At 44.4% G+C, this 18106-nt stretch overlaps 1 protein-coding gene across 1 annotated transcript; it reads right to left on the bottom strand.

Moving 5' to 3' along the window:
* Window positions 1-125: 125 nt before the first annotated feature.
* LOC113029585 (clavesin-1-like) lies at window positions 126-16362 on the bottom strand. Its single transcript, XM_026180549.1, has 8 exons — window positions 15376-16362; window positions 13022-13697; window positions 6418-6588; window positions 5855-5973; window positions 4862-5036; window positions 4664-4774; window positions 4359-4582; window positions 126-2411 (listed from the first exon to the last, which is right to left on the bottom strand). Exons 2-8 carry the CDS (start codon window positions 13121-13123, stop codon window positions 2333-2335), a joined length of 981 nt encoding a protein of 326 aa, XP_026036334.1. The 5' UTR covers window positions 13124-13697; window positions 15376-16362; the 3' UTR covers window positions 126-2332.
* Window positions 16363-18106: the final 1744 nt, after the last annotated feature.

Below are 18106 nucleotides of genomic sequence, written 5' to 3'. Positions count from 1 at the left end.
GGCGTACAAACGGCACATACCTTATTATGACTAAAGAAGGAAAAAAGTCGGGTTTACAGCCAAAAATAATTCAGTCGACCCTTCAAAATAAAAGACACACTGTCAAAATAAAGCACACTGAGCAGTTTTGGTGTAAATGTTTACTTCTTTACATTCATTGAAAGGAAATACATTACGTTGGAGTCGAGTGGAGATCGGGTGTAGCCCTGATGACGAATCGTACACACTGCAAAAAAATCTGACAAAGTCACCGTTGTGTTTTTTACAAATACTCGACGGTATGTCCAGAGAAAAATCATCGACCTGCATGTTAAACTGAAACCTGAATCTTCTCTGCTGCAGGAAGTGAATCGACTTCAAAAATCTCAGGATAACATTTTAGCCCGGTGTGTCACTTTTTTGCAGTGCAATAATACTAATAACAATAATATTAATAATAATATACAATCTTCAAATACATTAGATTAAAAAACAACAAACAATGTTTTCCTTCACTGCAGGAGAGGTTAAAGGTGAGAGTTTGGCATCCTGTGGTTTCTCCACAGCAAAATCATTCCATGCATGTGATCCAGAGCTTTTATTTTGAAATGCCTGTGCAAAGTGGAAATAGGTGAAACTATTCTACCAAAGTGAAGTCTCCTTCACGCCAGCCTCGCTGGCTGAGCCGCGGGAACGTTCCCGCCTGCACTTACTTTCTTTCCTACGGAGATTTTCCCAAAGCTGCAGAAAGATTTGGCTCAAATTAAACAGTTTTCATTCATATTTAGGTAAAGATCATAAAAACTAAAAGTTTATTTTCACATTCAGAGGTTTGAAGGTTGGGTTTCACCAAAAAGGATTTCCTTTAAACACAGACTCGCCTTTAAATTTATTCAAAATGTTTCTTTAAAGCAGCTTTTACTGCAGCCCCACTGGGGGGCAGCAGAGCATGCTCTGCATTTCAGACATCTGAACTGGTATCTGTCTCCACGCCATCAATTTAGTACTGGGTGTCTTTTTGCCCCGTTTTTGGTCTCCACCACCTCCAGAGGGAAGCATTTATCTGTTTAGCTGCTGAGAAGCCACAGAGGCTTTTTCTTAAAGATTCAGACGTGCAGTGATGTCAACAATAAACCCAAGATGTTCAATTATTATGTAATTAAAACACTATTTTATTCTTGATATTATTAAAGATTTCGAGTTGTTTAATTTACTATCAGCTGTATACTGCAGCAGTAACAAATGGGTGGGTGTAAGCTTAGCAATACATTTAATAGCTACACTACAAAAATATCTTATGTGCTAAATATAATAACCCTATGTAGATTTTTAGCGATAATAAATCTTTAATGTGATCTAAAACATTTAAAAATGTCTCATATTTTCGTTTTTATCTCCACTGTTACTCAGACACGTCGCAGATCTGTTCAGTGATAGAAAAACTGACATGTGAATTATAAAGTACATTTGCTTTTATTTGATGAAATCCCAGAAAAGATCCAGATATAACGCTGCTAATTTAATTAACTTGCACAAATGTGCATTATTGCTCATAAAAAGCTTTTCGAGTTATGACTCGATGAAACACAGACGTGAAGCAGCAGTGACTCACATATCGCTACGACGATGTTTGGCTTTTTGGATAAACGACCAAAACAATCTGAAAATAACTGTCTGCAGAACTTCCTTGAAAATAAGCACGATTTTAAGTTTCCTTCGGTATCGCAGTAACCCAGCAACAGCTACCTGCACATTTATGCACACACTGCGAACAGTAACTGCTAATACTGAATTCAGCTATTGGACTGATTCCATGGCAACCTTGTACTTCCTGTTTTTATCCCTGGAAGCAAAATGGGAACAGTAGTTTTCTTTGTGAGAAAACTAAATAACAGAAGGATTTAATGTTGTGACTGAATGTTGTCTCTGTTTAAATGAACCTTGTTGGTGCAACCCTCTCAAATCTAAATTTAATTGTAACTGTTTCTCCATAGCAACGTCTTTGTGAGGTTTTACATAAAGTTTCAACTCTGTCACATTTGGCCCTTTTTGTTTGTTTCTGACTCTGTTCACAGAAACTTCATCCTGTCGCGTATCTGAAGTCATGAGATAAACGCCGCTGGTGCACAACAGGCGATGACACAAACACACACACGTTTGATTTGTGTGTTTGTATTGCTGCTGTTTGTTGTTGTGAACATCAGGACAGATACTGCTGGCTGGAGAGAGGCTCAGCTGAGAGGCATTAGACGGCTCAGACGGCTCAGAGACAGGTCAGACTGTGTGTGTGTGTGTGTGTGTGTGTGTGTGTGTGTGTGTGTGTGTGTGTGTGTGTGTGTGTGTGCGCGTGCGTTCAGTCCAGGGCCAGTAGCGGTGTGCTGGTCTCTCTGTCCGTCTGTCGCAGAGTTCCTGGTTCCACCGCCGACTGAGACCTGAAACACAAACTCCTCCCATGAGATGACCAGCACACAGACTGTATATGAAAGATGGACATCCCACTGATTCAGCAAGCTAACAGAATACAGACTGTATATATATATATGTGTGTGTGTGTGTGTGTGTATATTAGAGATGGACCGTTCCGATATTACGTATCGGTATCGGTCCGATACTGACCTAAATTACTGGATCGGATATCGGAGAAAAATAAAAAATGTAATCCGATCCATTAAATATCACGAAAGCACCTCACAAAACTTGCAACACGCCGTAACTCACCTCAGAACGTTAGCACATCGGAGCAGTATGCATCACGTGATAGAGCGGCTGTGGCATGTGGGACCTGTCTGTGGTCTGGATAGCATTTGGAGCTTCGCTAGCAACCCGGCATTTCATCTCCGACAAAGTTATCCCGAGAGAAGTAAAGCAAGTGTGTAAGTCCATCTCTGAATGTTTGTAAAGCATTCCCACGTTAAGCTTAACGAGCGACTGCCTCTCGCTCTCCGGCTGCTACTTCAATCATGAAACTGCTTAACGATCAGCTGATCGGCTTTTCTGTGGCGAGTCCGTGTCTCTTGTTTGTTTTTGGCCCACTTTGCACCAGAAAGAGGAAACCAGCGGCTGAACAACAGCAGCACGTTTAAGCTTGATCAGCTGTTGTTAGAATGTATTTAATATTACTTTCTACTCCAGGATCTTTTTCTACGTAGCTGACGCTGGTAACTGTGCAGGGGCGGATCTAGCAAAGTTTAGCCAGGGGGGCCGATAGGGCATTAACAGGGAAAAGGGGGCACAAAGACATACTTTTCTTTCTTATTCTCATTTAAAATGTCGAGCTTTTAATAAATAATTATCTGACACCCAAAGTTTTAATTTGATGTAAAATGAATAGAAGTCAATTACTGTATATAGTAACTGTTAAGTCTAATATATATACCCTAGTAAGCTATAGTACTTTTTCCTTTGGGAAGGTACCATCTGTGCAGTCTGCAATTTTGTTGAAGAAAGATGTTGAATCTATTTAATATTTCTTGAAAAATAATTGATTTCTGTGCATTTTTTTTCACACTGCATCAAATTAAGGTTGATTACGTCGATTAAGCATCATGAGGTGGAGCGTGAGGGGTGGTTCCCTATTTTTTATTTATTTATTTTTGTTGTTGCTGGGAGTTGGAACCCTATTAGTTAGGCTGCTTAATATTTACGCTAAGTACTCTTTAAAATACCAGAATAGGGAGGATGGTGTAGGTCTAAGTTTATTAGATTGATCAGTATTGCTGAACTATGAAATATTTTTTTTGTATACAGGTATAACAGAATAGCTTTAGTGTAGTTGTTGTTTTAAACTTGAGTATGAACTTATACAAAATGCAGCAAGATATTTAAAAAACAGTTGTGTTGATTAAAAAATACTATATCGGATTCAGCGGAGCACCCAGTTATTAGTGTTGGGGGCAGTTAGCTTCACAGCGCTGTGTATTTACACTCTGTGGATGGAGCAGCTCGTTAAGATGGCAGCAGGTTTAAGCCTTGGGTGAGCTGCAGAAGCTTTTTAGATTTAAAATGAGGCCGTGTCATCCGTAACTTCTCAGGATCGACCCGGTGACCCATCGATGGCGAGGGTTTGGGGGCGGAGCGCGTACCTTTCTACAGGTTTATCTGTTTAAAAACACCGAGCTAAGAAACATTTCACGAGAATATCAGAATAAATGTATCAGACCTACTTTGAACTGTAACAGTTTCTAGTTTCTGTGAGTTTTACTTCATGTTGTGACGCGTCACATCTTAGATTGTGTTTCTTTGTGTTGTGTAGTGAGTCAGCCTTGTTTAGTATTGTGGTCAGATTTGTGTTTTCCTGTTGTGAGTTCAGATTTTGTAAATGTTTCAAGAAAGAAATCAAATATTTAACTTCCTGCATCGGCCCCTTCGCTCATCCTCACCTCTTCATCATGTCCTTGTCTCCTCCTCCTCCACAGTTCTCCCTGACGTGCAGGGCGTCGTAGGTGAGCGTGTACTCGGTCTCGTCATTGTAGTCGGGTCCCAGCAGCGTTCGCGCCCAGATGCCCATATCGTACGGCGGCAGCGTCCCACCAAACTCGGACGGCAAACACTCGGGATGGATGAGCTGGTGGAGCGAGTTCAGGTTGTTGCCGTGGAGGAAGATCTGAGGACAGTGAGCGAGAAGGTTAACCTCGTAACGTCTGACATTAGTGCCAGAATAACAGGCGCAGGAACTCCAGCTCACCCTCTTCCTGGTCTTGTCTTTGAGGAACGGCTTGATGATGGTGTACATGGCGTGAATGTACCAGGGCTGATTCACAAAATGGATTCCTCCGAAGCGAGCCGGGAAACTGTCCTGAGGAAAGGAGAGCAGAGCAGGTCGTTTCACATCGTCTTCAATGTGAACCTCGCAGACAGAGAAGAGGATGGGGGGCGGGGCTACCTGGAGGCCTTCTATGGCCAGTTTGAGGATGTTGGGCGTGAGCTTGGACGCCTGTTTGAAGGAGAAGTTGCTCCAGTCGATGATGAGGATGAAGCCATTGATCTGGAGCTCCGGGTTTTCTATCAGGACCTCCAGAGAGAGCAGGATGGCCCGCAGGATGTCAGTGAAGGAGTTCCTGTCAGAGGGAGGCGTGGGTGTTAATCAGCAGCTGATCGATGGCTGCGGAGAGCGTGACGGCCCTTTAACCACAGCTCCGAGCTCTATTTTAGTCGGAGCAGTGACTCATGATTCGCCTCTTTGTGTTTTGGATCAATGCGGTGACGGCTGAGCGCGTGTGGGTGCGCACGTACATCACGGCGAGTCTGGGCCTCGCTTTGAAGCAAAGATTTACAGTCTGAAGTCACTGCTTTTATTTTGAAAACCAAAACGGTCTACCTGCAGAGAGAGGCTGCAGACGTGAGCTTTTTTCATCGCGTTTGCACCTTCGAAACAAAACTTTGACATCAGCTTCTGTCAGGTTTGACGGTCAGTGTGAAGCTGTGTTTCATTTCGATTCAGTTTCAGCGCCGGCGTGCTGAGCACGGTCGGATCTTTACCTCATACTGCAGAGCACTTCACGCTGCACCGAAGGTAAAGCCCAACATTCAACAATCAGGTGATTTATACAAATCGATGTAATGAATATTTAATGCAGTGCTGGAACGGCGCTGTCCGTCACTTTGTACCTGACGGCTACTCGCTACCAAGTCACATGTCAACAGCATGCTGCTCTCTCATTGGTGGTTGCTTCAATTGCTCTCTTGGAAGCTGGCAAAAGCTTCTCTACAGGTCGCTGGTGTTTTTCCAAATGTGTTTGAAAAGAATATATTTATCAATGTGTGTGTGTGTGTGTGTGTGTGTGTGAGTGTGTGTGTGAGTGTGTGAGTGTGTGTGTGTGTGTGTGTGTGTGTGTGTGTGTGTGTGTGTGTGTGTGTGTGTGTGTGTGTGTTTCACCTGCTCTGGTCCCAGTTGGAAGCAAACAGGATGAGGATTTTCCGGCCGTGCTGATCCGGAGTCTCCAGCACGCCCGGGAATCCGTCCGTCAGCGCTCGCTTAATGCCCGGGTCATCCACCTGACAACAAACGCGCACACGTGTTAGAGCAGCCAAGCGTCCGTCTTTCACTTCAGCAACATTCCCATCGTACACATCACAGACCAAAGCAGCCCCCACATGCTGGGAATCGGCTCCCTTATTCTTTTTTACAGTTAGGAGTTAGGAGCAGCTGCTGCAGACTTCCTGGTGTCACAAACTGTTTCAACTGCAGGAATAAGACCAAGAACGCCTCTCTCAGCTCATCAGCGTGTGAATATTTCTCTGTGGACATGAGGAGTGACCGTCAGAGATGTGGGAAGGATGCAACACGGAATATTTCCCTGAACAGCACCAACGCATCCAAACCAAAGGACACCGATTCCTCTGCAGGGGTTACAGTTTCCCCCGGTCAGGGACAACACAGCAGACACGACTCCTGAAAAAGACAGTTGATGGCTTGTTGTTGAAAACACAGAATCGGACCTTGAAGCTCTGGAACATGTCGAGGTTCTGCTGTCTGAACTGGAAGTACTGGGCCAGCAGCCTGAAGGTTTCCATCTGGTCGAACTTTCTGGCTCGGAGGAAGCGAAGGATGAAGTCGTCGTCCGTCCGCAGGAAACCGATGTCTGGCCTCGTCACGATCATGTCCCGAACCTTTAGACAGGAAGTCAGACAAACATCACAAAAGACGGGTTTAATAAAACAGACTCGTTACGCATCCATAAAAGGCAGCAGAGACACTGATCACATGACTTAAAGGACGTTTGTTTATGTCAGTGAATTATATTCATTCATCGTCGTCATGCTTCATTCATCCTTTGACTTGTTTTTGGTCACAAAGTGTCAAACTTCAGTCATAAATTTGACGTTTTTTAAGTCCTCATAAAACGTCTTGAGCTTAGAAACATTTGAATTTCCTCTAATCTGATTCATCAGGTAAAATCAGAACAAAATTAGATGTTGAACTGTTTGAATCGTGGTGGGATAAAGTGAATCTCATCACGCGTTCAAGTACACCTTGTGCTACAGCTTATGCAGTTTAAGGTAATAAACGTTTATCTAAAGTTTTCTTCAGTTATAGACCGATGGACAGATGTCACACCTCCTCCTGCAACCTAAGCCGTGTGTTTTTCTTCTGTCCAAGTTTGAACACATTGTGATTTCTTTTCCGTACTTTCAGGGTTTTTGGAATTCAGATCCAAGAAGACCCTCTGACTGCCATATTTGGAGTTCCACAGACCCTCTTAATATGACTCCCCAGCAAACTGAGATCTTGGCTTGGCTGTATTTGACTTCTTTGGAAATCGCCTCCATCTGCATCAAAATGCCTTAATGGTGTCCAGACATCCTCGAGGGCGGAGACGATCTCACTCACAGTGACGGGTAGTTCTGCAAAATGCATCCACAAGTGGACACTGTTTGTGGAATATCTCAGATCTTTTCTCTAGTAGTTAGAACGATGCAGTTTACCCACCTGCGACTAGATTGAAAAGAATTTGAAATTTACTCTTTTTTAAGGCACAGGATTTAAGCCCCCCCCCTTCTTTTATTTTTATTTATTTATTTATTTATTTATTATTTATTTATTATCATAAAAGGTAGGCACTCATCAACAAATACACGTAGATTACTTAATTTGATAGACTATTCATACAGTAAAAACCTAGAAACTACAATATTCTCTTTAGACGCAGAAAAAGCATTTGACAGAGTTAACTGGAAATTTCTATTTGCAACTTTACACAAATTTGGTTTTGGATCCTCTTTCATAAACTGGTTAAAAATATTATATAACTCCCCAACAGCTTGTGTTAGAACAAATGACCAGACATCCTCCAGCTTCTGTCTCTTGAGGGGCACCAGGCAGGGATGCCCACTCTCCCCTTCACTATTTGCAATTTTTATTGAACCACTAGCAGCAGCAATTAGACAGAATTCAGTAATTAAGGGCATAAAATGCAAGAACGTGGAACATAAAATCAGCCTTTATGCGGATGATGTGTTACTCTTTCTCCAAAATTCACAAACCAATATCTCTGGGGTGATTGAATTGATAAACTCTTTTGCAAGAATATCAGATTACTCAATTAACTGGTCAAAATCTACAGTCCTACCGATTAATTGCTCCCTCCATAATTCCTCTTCTACACCACTGCAATCGGGAAATATAAAATATTTAGGTATTAATGTTTCTCCCAAGCTTGCAGATCTAACTAAATTAAACCATATCCCACTTTTAAAGAAGGTAGAAGATGATCTGGCTAGATGGAAATGTCTACCCATATCACTCATGGGAAGGGTTGCCGCTATAAAAATGATGGTCTTACCAAAAATAAATTATTTATTCTCAATGATCCCAACTAAACCGCCACAAGATTGGTTCAGATCTCTAGATTCATGTATGTCCAAATTCCTTTGGAAAAATAAACCCCCACGTATAAGCTTAAAAACACTACAAAAGACCAAGGATAAAGGAGGACTAGAACTGCCTAACTTTCAGCACTACTTCTTAGCCAACAGGCTTCAGTTTATCTCAGGATGGCTAAAACACACCCTCTTAGATGAACCTTGGCTAGATGTAGAACAAGCACTCTGCAATAATCTAGAGATCTCAGACCTACCATTTATCAGCTCAAACATCCAACGACATGAATGCTTTAAAAGCATCAACATCAGCTCTTCTCTGACAGCATGGTGGGAGTTTCTAAAATTGACGGAGTCTTCATTAATCCCATGCAAACGTACACCTATCTGGAACAACCCTGACATATTACAAAACAATAATATGATAAACTTTTCAGATTGGAGTGATAAAGGAATCAAATATTTAGAACATATACTAGAAGGAACAGAATTTATTTCATTTGACGGACTAGTTACAAAATATGGGATCAACAAGAAAAGATTTTTAGAATATCAACAAATTAAATCCATAGTAAAAAAGAAATTTAAACCGGGTCAAGTTGAACTACAAACACCACCAAGTGTGGTTCAATTTCTTACTCTTAAACCCCCCAAATTACTATCCAAAATATACAGAATGCTTTCTAAAACAGATGAATCAATATCACTTCCTATTGCAAAATGGGAAGCGGATTTATCAGTTAACTTAGACCTAAACTTCTGGTCTCAGATTTGCTTAAAAACCTTTCATCTAATTAGAAATCCCAGTCTTCAATTAATTCAATACAAAATATTACATAGAGTGCACTATACAGGTCATCGGATGTTCAAGATGGGCTTTACGTCTACCAACAACTGCTCACACTGCCAAACCAATTCACCGGACAATTATATCCACGCTCTTTGGTTCTGTCCACCAGTTCAGAAGTTTTGGCGCGAGATATGTGAAGACTTATCGAAGTGTCTGAAATGTAACATTCCAACTTCCCCCTTAGTGTGTTTGTTGGGCAGCTTAGATAATGTCACTTCAGAAAAGAATATCGCCCATATGGTTTTCACTGCCCTATGCATAGCCAAGAAAACAGTCCTCATGAACTGGAAAAATAAAAATAATCTTAATTCTAACCAATATAGAAATTATCTATTAGATTACATTAGTCTTGATACAGCCTCTGCCACCACATCAGATCAATTGCTCTAGGCTCCTTTGATCAGCTCCATCACCTAGTGGGGGTGGGGGGTCATAGTTTGGTCCCGCCTTCACTGTTGTGATTGGTGTGGGGGTAGGGACAGGCTTAGGGCGTCGGGGGGTTCCCCGGAGGCATCTTCCTTGGGGGGCTCAACCCGGGGTAGCGGTCATGTCCGGTTAGGGGCTCTGTTGGCTCTCAGGTGACTGTTTCCTCGCGGCTGCGTGCAGCGGGGCTAGGGGAGGGTCTGTGCTGACGGACGTGGGTTACTGACCTGGTAGCCTGGCTGCCCCTGGGTGGGTCCGGGATGGGCGTGAGGTTCTGGGGGCGCTCCGTCTCTGGGCTGGGGCCCGGGCCGGGCCTCGGGGGCTTGGGTCCTGGTTGGTGTGTTGCCGGGGTTGTGGGCGGGTGGGTGCATGGGGGCCCACCCCTGGAGCAGGGTGCCGCCGGTGCATCGAGCCACCTGGGGGGCTCTTCAACTGGTGGGGGAGATTGTCACACCTTGCAGGAGCTTTCCTCTCCTCAGGAACTCTCTGCAGGAGGGGGAGATACAGGAGAGGTGGAGGAAGATCTCAGCCTGGGTGTTTATTGTCTTATGTAGTCTGGAAGATGAGTGGATGGTGGGGTGGGTGCAGTTTTCTCTGTGGTGGGGTTGGGTGGACTGTCCCGGGCTCTGTGGGGCCGGGAGGCGCTGCTGCACTGGGCCCCGGTCTGGATGGGCCTGGGCCCCCTTTCCCTGGCGGGTCGCGGAGTATGGGGGTGCCTACTGGGGTCAGCGGGGGAGCTGGCCCCAGGGAGGGGTTACCTGCCCCTCCCTTCCTTCCCTCCCCATCTCCAGCTGCCTCCCTCTTCCCGCTCCACCACAACCACCCACACATGCAGGGCCTTGGAGTAGGGGTATGTCACCAGGGTGCAGAGGAGGCTACCCCCCCCCCCCCCCCCCGTCCTCTTCTGGCTGCCTCTGCCTCAATTTTATCCCACAACTTAGACATTCACATTACTCACACTCTCATTACACATACATATAGGATCTTGGGGGTGGGCACGTTAACGGAATCCAAATTACCATCAGGGTGTACACCCCACCCCTGGCATCGTTGCCCACCTCTCAATTTTAAATACACGTAGACATTGAGGGCTAACAGGAGGGACTATGCGCTTACCTGCTGCTCTCTGGCAGGTAGCTCCAAGCCCTCCTGGGTTTTAATTGCACCTTAGAACACACATGCATCAACACTACAATGAGCGGGTGGAGGGAGGTTTGGAGTCTTCTCTCACCCCCGTTCTCTGCGACCTGCTGGAGCGGGGGGGCTAGGAGGAGGAGTTGGCCGTCCGACTGCGGTCTGGAGTGTGGGGCCTCCCTGCTGCTGCGGAGTCGGGGCGGTCTGCCTCCCCCCCCACCGCAGGGAAAAGGGTAACACCACCTGGGTCTGGGTGCAGTTCCCCCCTCCAGGGGCAAGGGTACCTAGACCCGGTTTGTAGAGTACGCTTGGGGAGTGTGATCGTGTGTACAACGTCTCTTTATGTCTGTCTCCACGTTGGTTGAGTGTGGAGTGAGTGCATATGAGAGCATGAGGGTGGGAATGGATGTTTGTATCTGTGGGTGCCTGTATGTCTGTGTCTATATGTCAGGTTGGGTGTCAGACGCCACCTCTCTGGGGACACCTCAGGCCCTCCAAGGTTTGGAGGCCTATCTCCACCCACCACCACTTCCCCTGCCAGTGGCGGACTCCCTCAGGTGTCGGTGCGTTGGTGGTTCTTTGTGTCCGGGGATGGGCGTCCAGGTACACACTGGCTCACTCCTTGGCGGCTGCTTATCGGGGCCTGGAGCCTGGGGCTCGCTCGGGCCACTTCGGAGGTGGGGTGCCCCCGGCCTCTCGGCCTGGGGCTCGGTCACTCAGGCACGGCTGGCTGCCGGTGGAGCTCACGGGCGCGTCACTGCAACTCCCCCTGGCTTCTGCTCCGCGGCTGCTGAGTGAGCCCTCATCTGGGACTCTCCTCAGCTCTTTCTGGGACAGTGGCGCGGCTGCCCCTCTGTTGGTCTTCCTTGGTCTCTTGTGTTCTGGGGGCCTCTGGATGTCTGGAGTTTTGATCTCCTCCATACCTGCTTCATGCCCTGGAGGACGGGGCTGTGGCCCCCCCACACCCTCTAGCAGATCATTACATGAAGGAACCTTTTAAAAACAAAAAACAAGCGCGTCCATGCTCACAGGTGTACACACGGGTGATCACACCCACAAACTACACCCTTTTTGGCTCCTACCTCAAAGCACACTGTGTTCTGTTGATCTTATGTGCTGCACAATAATGTTTAACATTTAGTATTTACTGTCATATTCCCATATATCATTGTGATGTTGTTTATTCTATTACTCTTGTTCTCTTCTGCTTGTTTTCTTTTTTCTTTCTCAGCAGGTGATCCAGGTGATTGATATATGCATTTTTTTTTCTGCCCGTTCTGTTGGTTTTTGTCTTTTGCCCTTCTCCCCCGTCCCTCTTCTCAGCTGTTTCTCTTTCCCTCTTTCTTTCCCCCAGTCAAGTCTGTCCCGTATTCAGCAAGTGAAAATAAAATAAACAATAAAAGGTGAATCAAATGGACCATTACGGCAAGGCTGGGATGGTCAGTTTGGTAAAGTAAATCCGTTGGGCATCTTTCTTTGCCTTTAGACAACAATTCTGATGGCAAAAGAGCCAAACGGGACAGGCAAAAAAAAAGAAAAAAAATTTTTTTTTTTTTTTTATTGTTTAATTTTAATTTTTGTTTTTTGTAATTACATTTTTTTAATTTTAATTTATTTAATTTATTTTTAAAATATTTTTTCTTCATTTTTTTCTTCTCAATTTTCTGTTCGTGTGTTGTTATGATGTTTTTTGTATTTGAATTTGTCTTTTGTTTAACAAGAAAAGGTAAAAATGATTGGGAAAGAAATGTTTGAGAAAGTAAGATGCATACAATGTACACAAGTTTGTAGAATCTCTTGATAAAAAATAATAATTTATCTGTGAAGGAAAACTGAAAGAAAATGAAGTGCAATGTCTGTTTCCATCCATCAGCTAGTTTTACGTGAGTAATAGCAGCTGATGTGTGAAGAGGTGACGGTGCAGATTCTCCCGTCACAGGTTTAGCCTGACGAGAAACATCTGTACTGTCTACTGTCAGCAGTGACCCCACACCACCGAAGAAGAAGCTATCAGCAGAGTTTAGTTTTGCCTCCCAACCACCGAGTGTTGTTGACACGTCATAAAGTGCAACCAAAGCAATCAGGAGGTTTTGCGTGCAGCGAGAACAGAGAAACCTCGTGCATCTACTTGGAGCTGGTTGGGGAAAACTCTTCCCTAGCAACCAGTGGCTGCTGGGGGTCACCAGCTGGTCTCTACGCCCGTGTGACTGATGGAGGAGTGTGGTGGAAGTGATTTGCAGATACAGCATCACCTGAGCTTCGTCTGACTCTGCAGACCTGCCTGATCTGACTCAGCTGTGTGGTGCAGCCGTGTACCTGCTGGATGTCCTGGTGCAGGGTGTCCGGGTTCTCGTTCAGCTCCAGTCGAGCTTTCTCCGTCGTCTCCGAGCTCAGGCCGGCGTGTAGGTGAGACATCATGGGGTCTCCCTCTGGATCTACTCCCGATGCCCAAAACGGTTTGCCTCCCTCTGACACGGTGTCCGAGCACTTCCTCCAGTCCAGTTTTAAAGAGTAACACCTGCAGGACGGTTAGTTGCCCTTTGTATCAGTAACACAATCGTATTTGCTGTGCGTTTGTGACGCGTGATGTCAGATTTCAGCTAAAGGACGAGGAACTCTTTGATCCTTTCCTGTGAGACAATCATGTGTATGTTGCACAATCTGCTGCTGCAGCTTATAGAGGGACAATCATCACCGCTGTCTTCTTTTACATCGTCGGCTCTCGGGAAGCTGAACGTCCTCAAAGTCCAGAAAGTCCTCTAACCTTTGGGCAGAAAAAGAAAACACCAGCTTTTGGATTTTGCTGCTGTTCCCGTCCTAATTCTCCTTCCTGTCGACATCCCGCCTCCTCCTGCTCTCCATCGTGGCTCTTTCAGGTTTCATCCGGTCATGTCGCTGAATCTCTGCTCTGTCATGGCGAAGCCACTTGCGACGAAAGGTCCTGCTGTTCTGCACTCGGTAAAGATGAACGGGTCAGTCGGGCCTCCTCAGCCTGGGAGAGGGGACAGATGGAGAGGACATGAAATCATCAACGAGTGAAGTCACTGAAGATCAGAGTTCTGCACACAACGAGGGCTTGTTCCTCCACCACCTCCTACACACAGGCGGTGGAGGCTTCAGTGTGTCTAAACTAGAGCTCAGACATAGTGAAAATGGTACCAAACACATGGATGCACAGAGATAAAAAGTCAGGCCAAAGCTGAAAGCTGCATTTCTTCTGGTGGCCAGCAGAGGGCGACTCCTGGATGCAGAGAGACTTGCGGTGCTACAGAAGTCAACAAGGAAACACCCTTCACTGCCTGCTCTGTGAGATCATGGCTCAAGTTTCAGGTCTTACCGGATAAATGTGGGTTTACTGTGGGCTGCAGTGGGCTTACCCACAGATAAGTGTTTGACCAGCCCACACACCCCCACAGTTCACCCATCCCCACCCACTGTGGGCCTGCACGGGCATGTTTGCTGGTCAGAGCTACAGATATGTGAAAGTGGACATGCACAGCTGCTCCTGCTGTTCTATAATCAGTAAAAATATCAGCTACGTTTCTTATTGCAGAAATAAAAATACGGCCCAGGGGCCGTAACCGGGCCACCAAAGGGTCCAACCCGGTCCCCTGTAAGGAGGGAATCCATGCAGGATGTGGAAGAGCTTAAGCTAACTCGTCAGGCAAAGACGCCGCCATGATGCGCCGCCATGATGCGCCGTCGCTGCCGAAGGAAAGCTCCTTTTTTAAATTACACATCAAACATGAACTTCCTGTTTGTTCACTGCAGACGAGCCTTTAAAAAACTGAAACAATCAAGAGTTTTATATCAGAGAAATTCAGCATTTTATTGGAAAGATGTAATTTTTCAGCTTTCATTCAGTATTTTATGGGCTCGTTTGTCTCTACTGCAGCATTTATTATTATTATCTGATAATTCTTTGTCTCGATGATTTTTTAATATTTTTACAAAATATGTTTCTGATTTTAATTTTTTTTTATTTTCTTGATTCTTTTGGTGTATTTAGCTTCTATTTTGAATTTCATGCTTTAATATTATTATTATTATTATTACCTCGGACTCAGTTCCTTTAAGTGCAGTTTTTATTTATTTATTACAAGTTTTTATTTTATTTATTTTATTTTTTTAATTCTTATTTTTATTGTAGCGTCTTTATCTCGACATATTTTTTAGATTTTTATTTCATGCAGTTTCTTTGTCTCCAAATGTCTCCACATTTTTGTAAAAATTATTTTTATTATTATTTTTATTACAGTTTGGTTTTCTGTTTTTTTTTTTTATCGTCTTAATTTTCTTCTTTTCTCACTGTTTCCTATTTTGCGCCCTGTTCTTTTCGGTGCTCCTCTGTCTTTATTTCTAATTTCACGGAGGGGGTTGCTGCCTGCAGACGACCCTGTGCTCTGGCCCGTAGACCCTCCACCCCCCTCTCCACCCAGCTGTCTCCATCTGCCGCGGCATTAATCGCGTCAGGCGCGCAGTCTGTGGTCCTAGCGTGAAGGCAGGAGCTGCCAGAGGCTACTGGAACATCTGGCACATCTGCAGCAGTTTCCTGATGTTTGAGGCTCGTGCTCAGGCTCAAAGTGACCCTCCGCGTGCTCGGGCTGCAGGTGGAAACCTGAAACATCCCAGAGGACGCGCTCACCCGCATTTTAAAGGGAATTACTCACAGAGCTTCCGGCAGAGCTGCTGCTGGTTCAATCCCGGCCGTCCTGACTGGCCCGACGGCCCTCCGGCGGTGGTGCTGATGCTGAGGACGGAGGAGGAGGAGGAGGCCATCGGACAAAAGAGATCTCCGTTAGAGCCCAACCGGAAACAAACCGACATGAAATCAAACGGCTCTGAGAGGATGAAGCGCGTGCTCGTGCATCATGAGGAGGAAGAGGAGTAGGAGGAGGTGCGTTTCCACTTTGTGCTCCGACAGAAGACGTCAGGATGCTCCCACACTGTCACTCCTCAGTCATGAACAGCACCGCTTCCGGTCAGCACTTTCAAAATAAAACTCACTGACCCTGAAGTGAAGCGTTTCAAACCTGCGCTGATGACCTTCATCTGTGAACCCTCTAATCTGGCCCCGCCCCCTAACTCTCAACGTCAGAATATTAGGTTAGGCCAAACTGGCCATTGTGTGCATCATGTGGACTGACTGACTCCTCAGTGTCACATTTGACATGTGAGTCTTTGGTGTTCGGCTCATTGCTGCAGCCTCTGGTGGACATCACAGGAACTGCAGTTTGTGCTATTTTCCGGTTCCAGAGGAATTAGCTGAAGAGGACCGGTGCTTTGGGCAGTCAGCTTAGCTTAGCATGTTGTTGCTGATGACACCAGCTAAACAGCTTGAACCTTCTTTTTTTCTCTGATTGTGGAGGTGCTTCATTTAGCCGTTGGTTTTGTTTGGCCAATTAGCTCAGCTGGTTAGCGCATCGTGGGTTTAAGCCCCATACTGGCATCAGAGCTTCAAATTCTTCAAAGGTGGAATTACTCACATGAGGGCTTCAGTGCTGCTCTAAACAACTATATTACAGGCATCTGATATATCAAAATGAGTATTATTTGCAGGCAACACAAATAGTTTTTGTTCTGGGGGGATCTAAAGCAGCTGCTGGATACAGTTACTTCAGAAATGTACAAAATTTTAAAAAATGGTTTAACAGGAACAAAATATCTCTAAATCTCAGTAAAACTAAAATTATCTTATTTGGGAATTCCCTTAGAAATGCACAAGTGCAGATTCATGTAGATGGTGTGGAAATTGAAAGAGTACTTGAACATAAGTTTCTTGGTGTGATTATAGATGATAAATTAAACTGGAAGTCTCATATAAATCAAATACATAACAAAATTTCAAGAAGTGTCTCAATCTTGAGTAAAACACATTCTGGACCACAAACACTCCACATTATTGTTCCCTGATTGCACCGTGTTTGCATTACTGTGCAGAGGTTTACTTGTTCGCTATCATCAGTCTTTATATTACAAAGAAGGGCCGTAAGGATAATCCATCAAACTGCTGACAGAGATCATACAAATCCACTATTCTTAAAATCAACAATTCTAACATTCACAGATCTGGTTCATTTTCTCACTGCACACATTATGTATAAAGCAATAAACGACCTGCTTCCTGACAATATTCTAAAACTGTTTTCTAAAAGGGAACGGGGACACAATTTGAGGGGGAATTAAATTTAACATCCTCGTATCCGTACAACTTTAAAAAGTTTCTGCATCTCTGTGTGTGGAGTGAAGCTGTGGAACAGACTAAGTAAAGATATGAAGCAAAGTCCGAGCACGGCGCAGTTTAAACAGCGGATTGGGCTGGATTTTAGATTTTCTAACTGACAGGTCACACAGAGTGAGAATAAATGGGGTTCTGTCTGACCCAGTGTTCTCCTCCACAGGTTCTCCTCAAGGCTGCGTCCTATCGCCCTTATTATTCACTCTCTATACAAACATGTGTCAGGGCAGACATGAAAACAGGGTCATTATTAAATATGCAGATGACTCTGTTATTGTCAGCTTACTGAAAGAGGGTGAAACTAACCACGGTCCAGTCATTGATGACTTTGTTCAGTGGTGGGAGGAGTCTTATCTCCAGCTGAACATATCTAAAACAAAAGATATGGTGATTGATTTTAGGAAACAACAAAATGGGCACGGAGTCACTTTAATTAAAGGTCAGAAAATAGAGCAAGTACAATCATATAAATATCTTTGGACCATAATCAATGAAAAACTGAACTTTGATCAAAATTGCAAATCAGTTTGTAAAAAGGGTCACCAGCACCTTTATTGCCTTAGGAAACTTGTTCATTTCCACATTGACCAAAAAATGTTAACTTTGTTTTATCGTTCTTTTATTGAGTCTGTTTTATCCTTTTGTTTGGTGGCATGGTTCGGTCAGACCTCTGTCACAGAGCAAAACTCTCTAAATCAGATAGTGAGATGGTCCAGTCGTCTGATAGGTGAGCCACAGTCTTGTTTAGCCTCCCTGTACTCTGAGCAGGTACAGAGGATGGCTTTATCAATCCTTAAAAATGCTTCCCATCCTCTAAGGGGTGAATTTCAGCTTCTTCCCTCAGGACGGAGGTTTCTATTTCCGAGATGTAGGACAAAGCGTTATAAAAATAGCTTTGTCCCCGTTGCTGTCACTGAATTAAATAAGAACTGTTTTTGATTCGAAATATCAAAACTACTATATATGTGCCACAGTGAGGTTTATATATTTACTAGGTATGTGTGTTTTTAAAGGGATGTCAAATGCTGTCATTTTTCTGTAAAGCAAATTTACCTTGCCTTTGGGTATAAATAAAGTTACCTTGACCTTGACCTTCCTGCAACAAATAAAAACGATTATTTTATCCAATTTTCTGATTGTTTCATTTTTTGCTTTTATTTTTA

Source organism: Astatotilapia calliptera, chromosome 9, assembly GCF_900246225.1.
Source record: "Astatotilapia calliptera chromosome 9, fAstCal1.2, whole genome shotgun sequence".
Classification (NCBI taxonomy): domain Eukaryota; kingdom Metazoa; phylum Chordata; class Actinopteri; order Cichliformes; family Cichlidae; genus Astatotilapia; species Astatotilapia calliptera.
The sequence above is the reverse complement of the archived record's forward strand: the minus strand, read 5'-3'. Positions and strand labels throughout refer to the sequence as shown.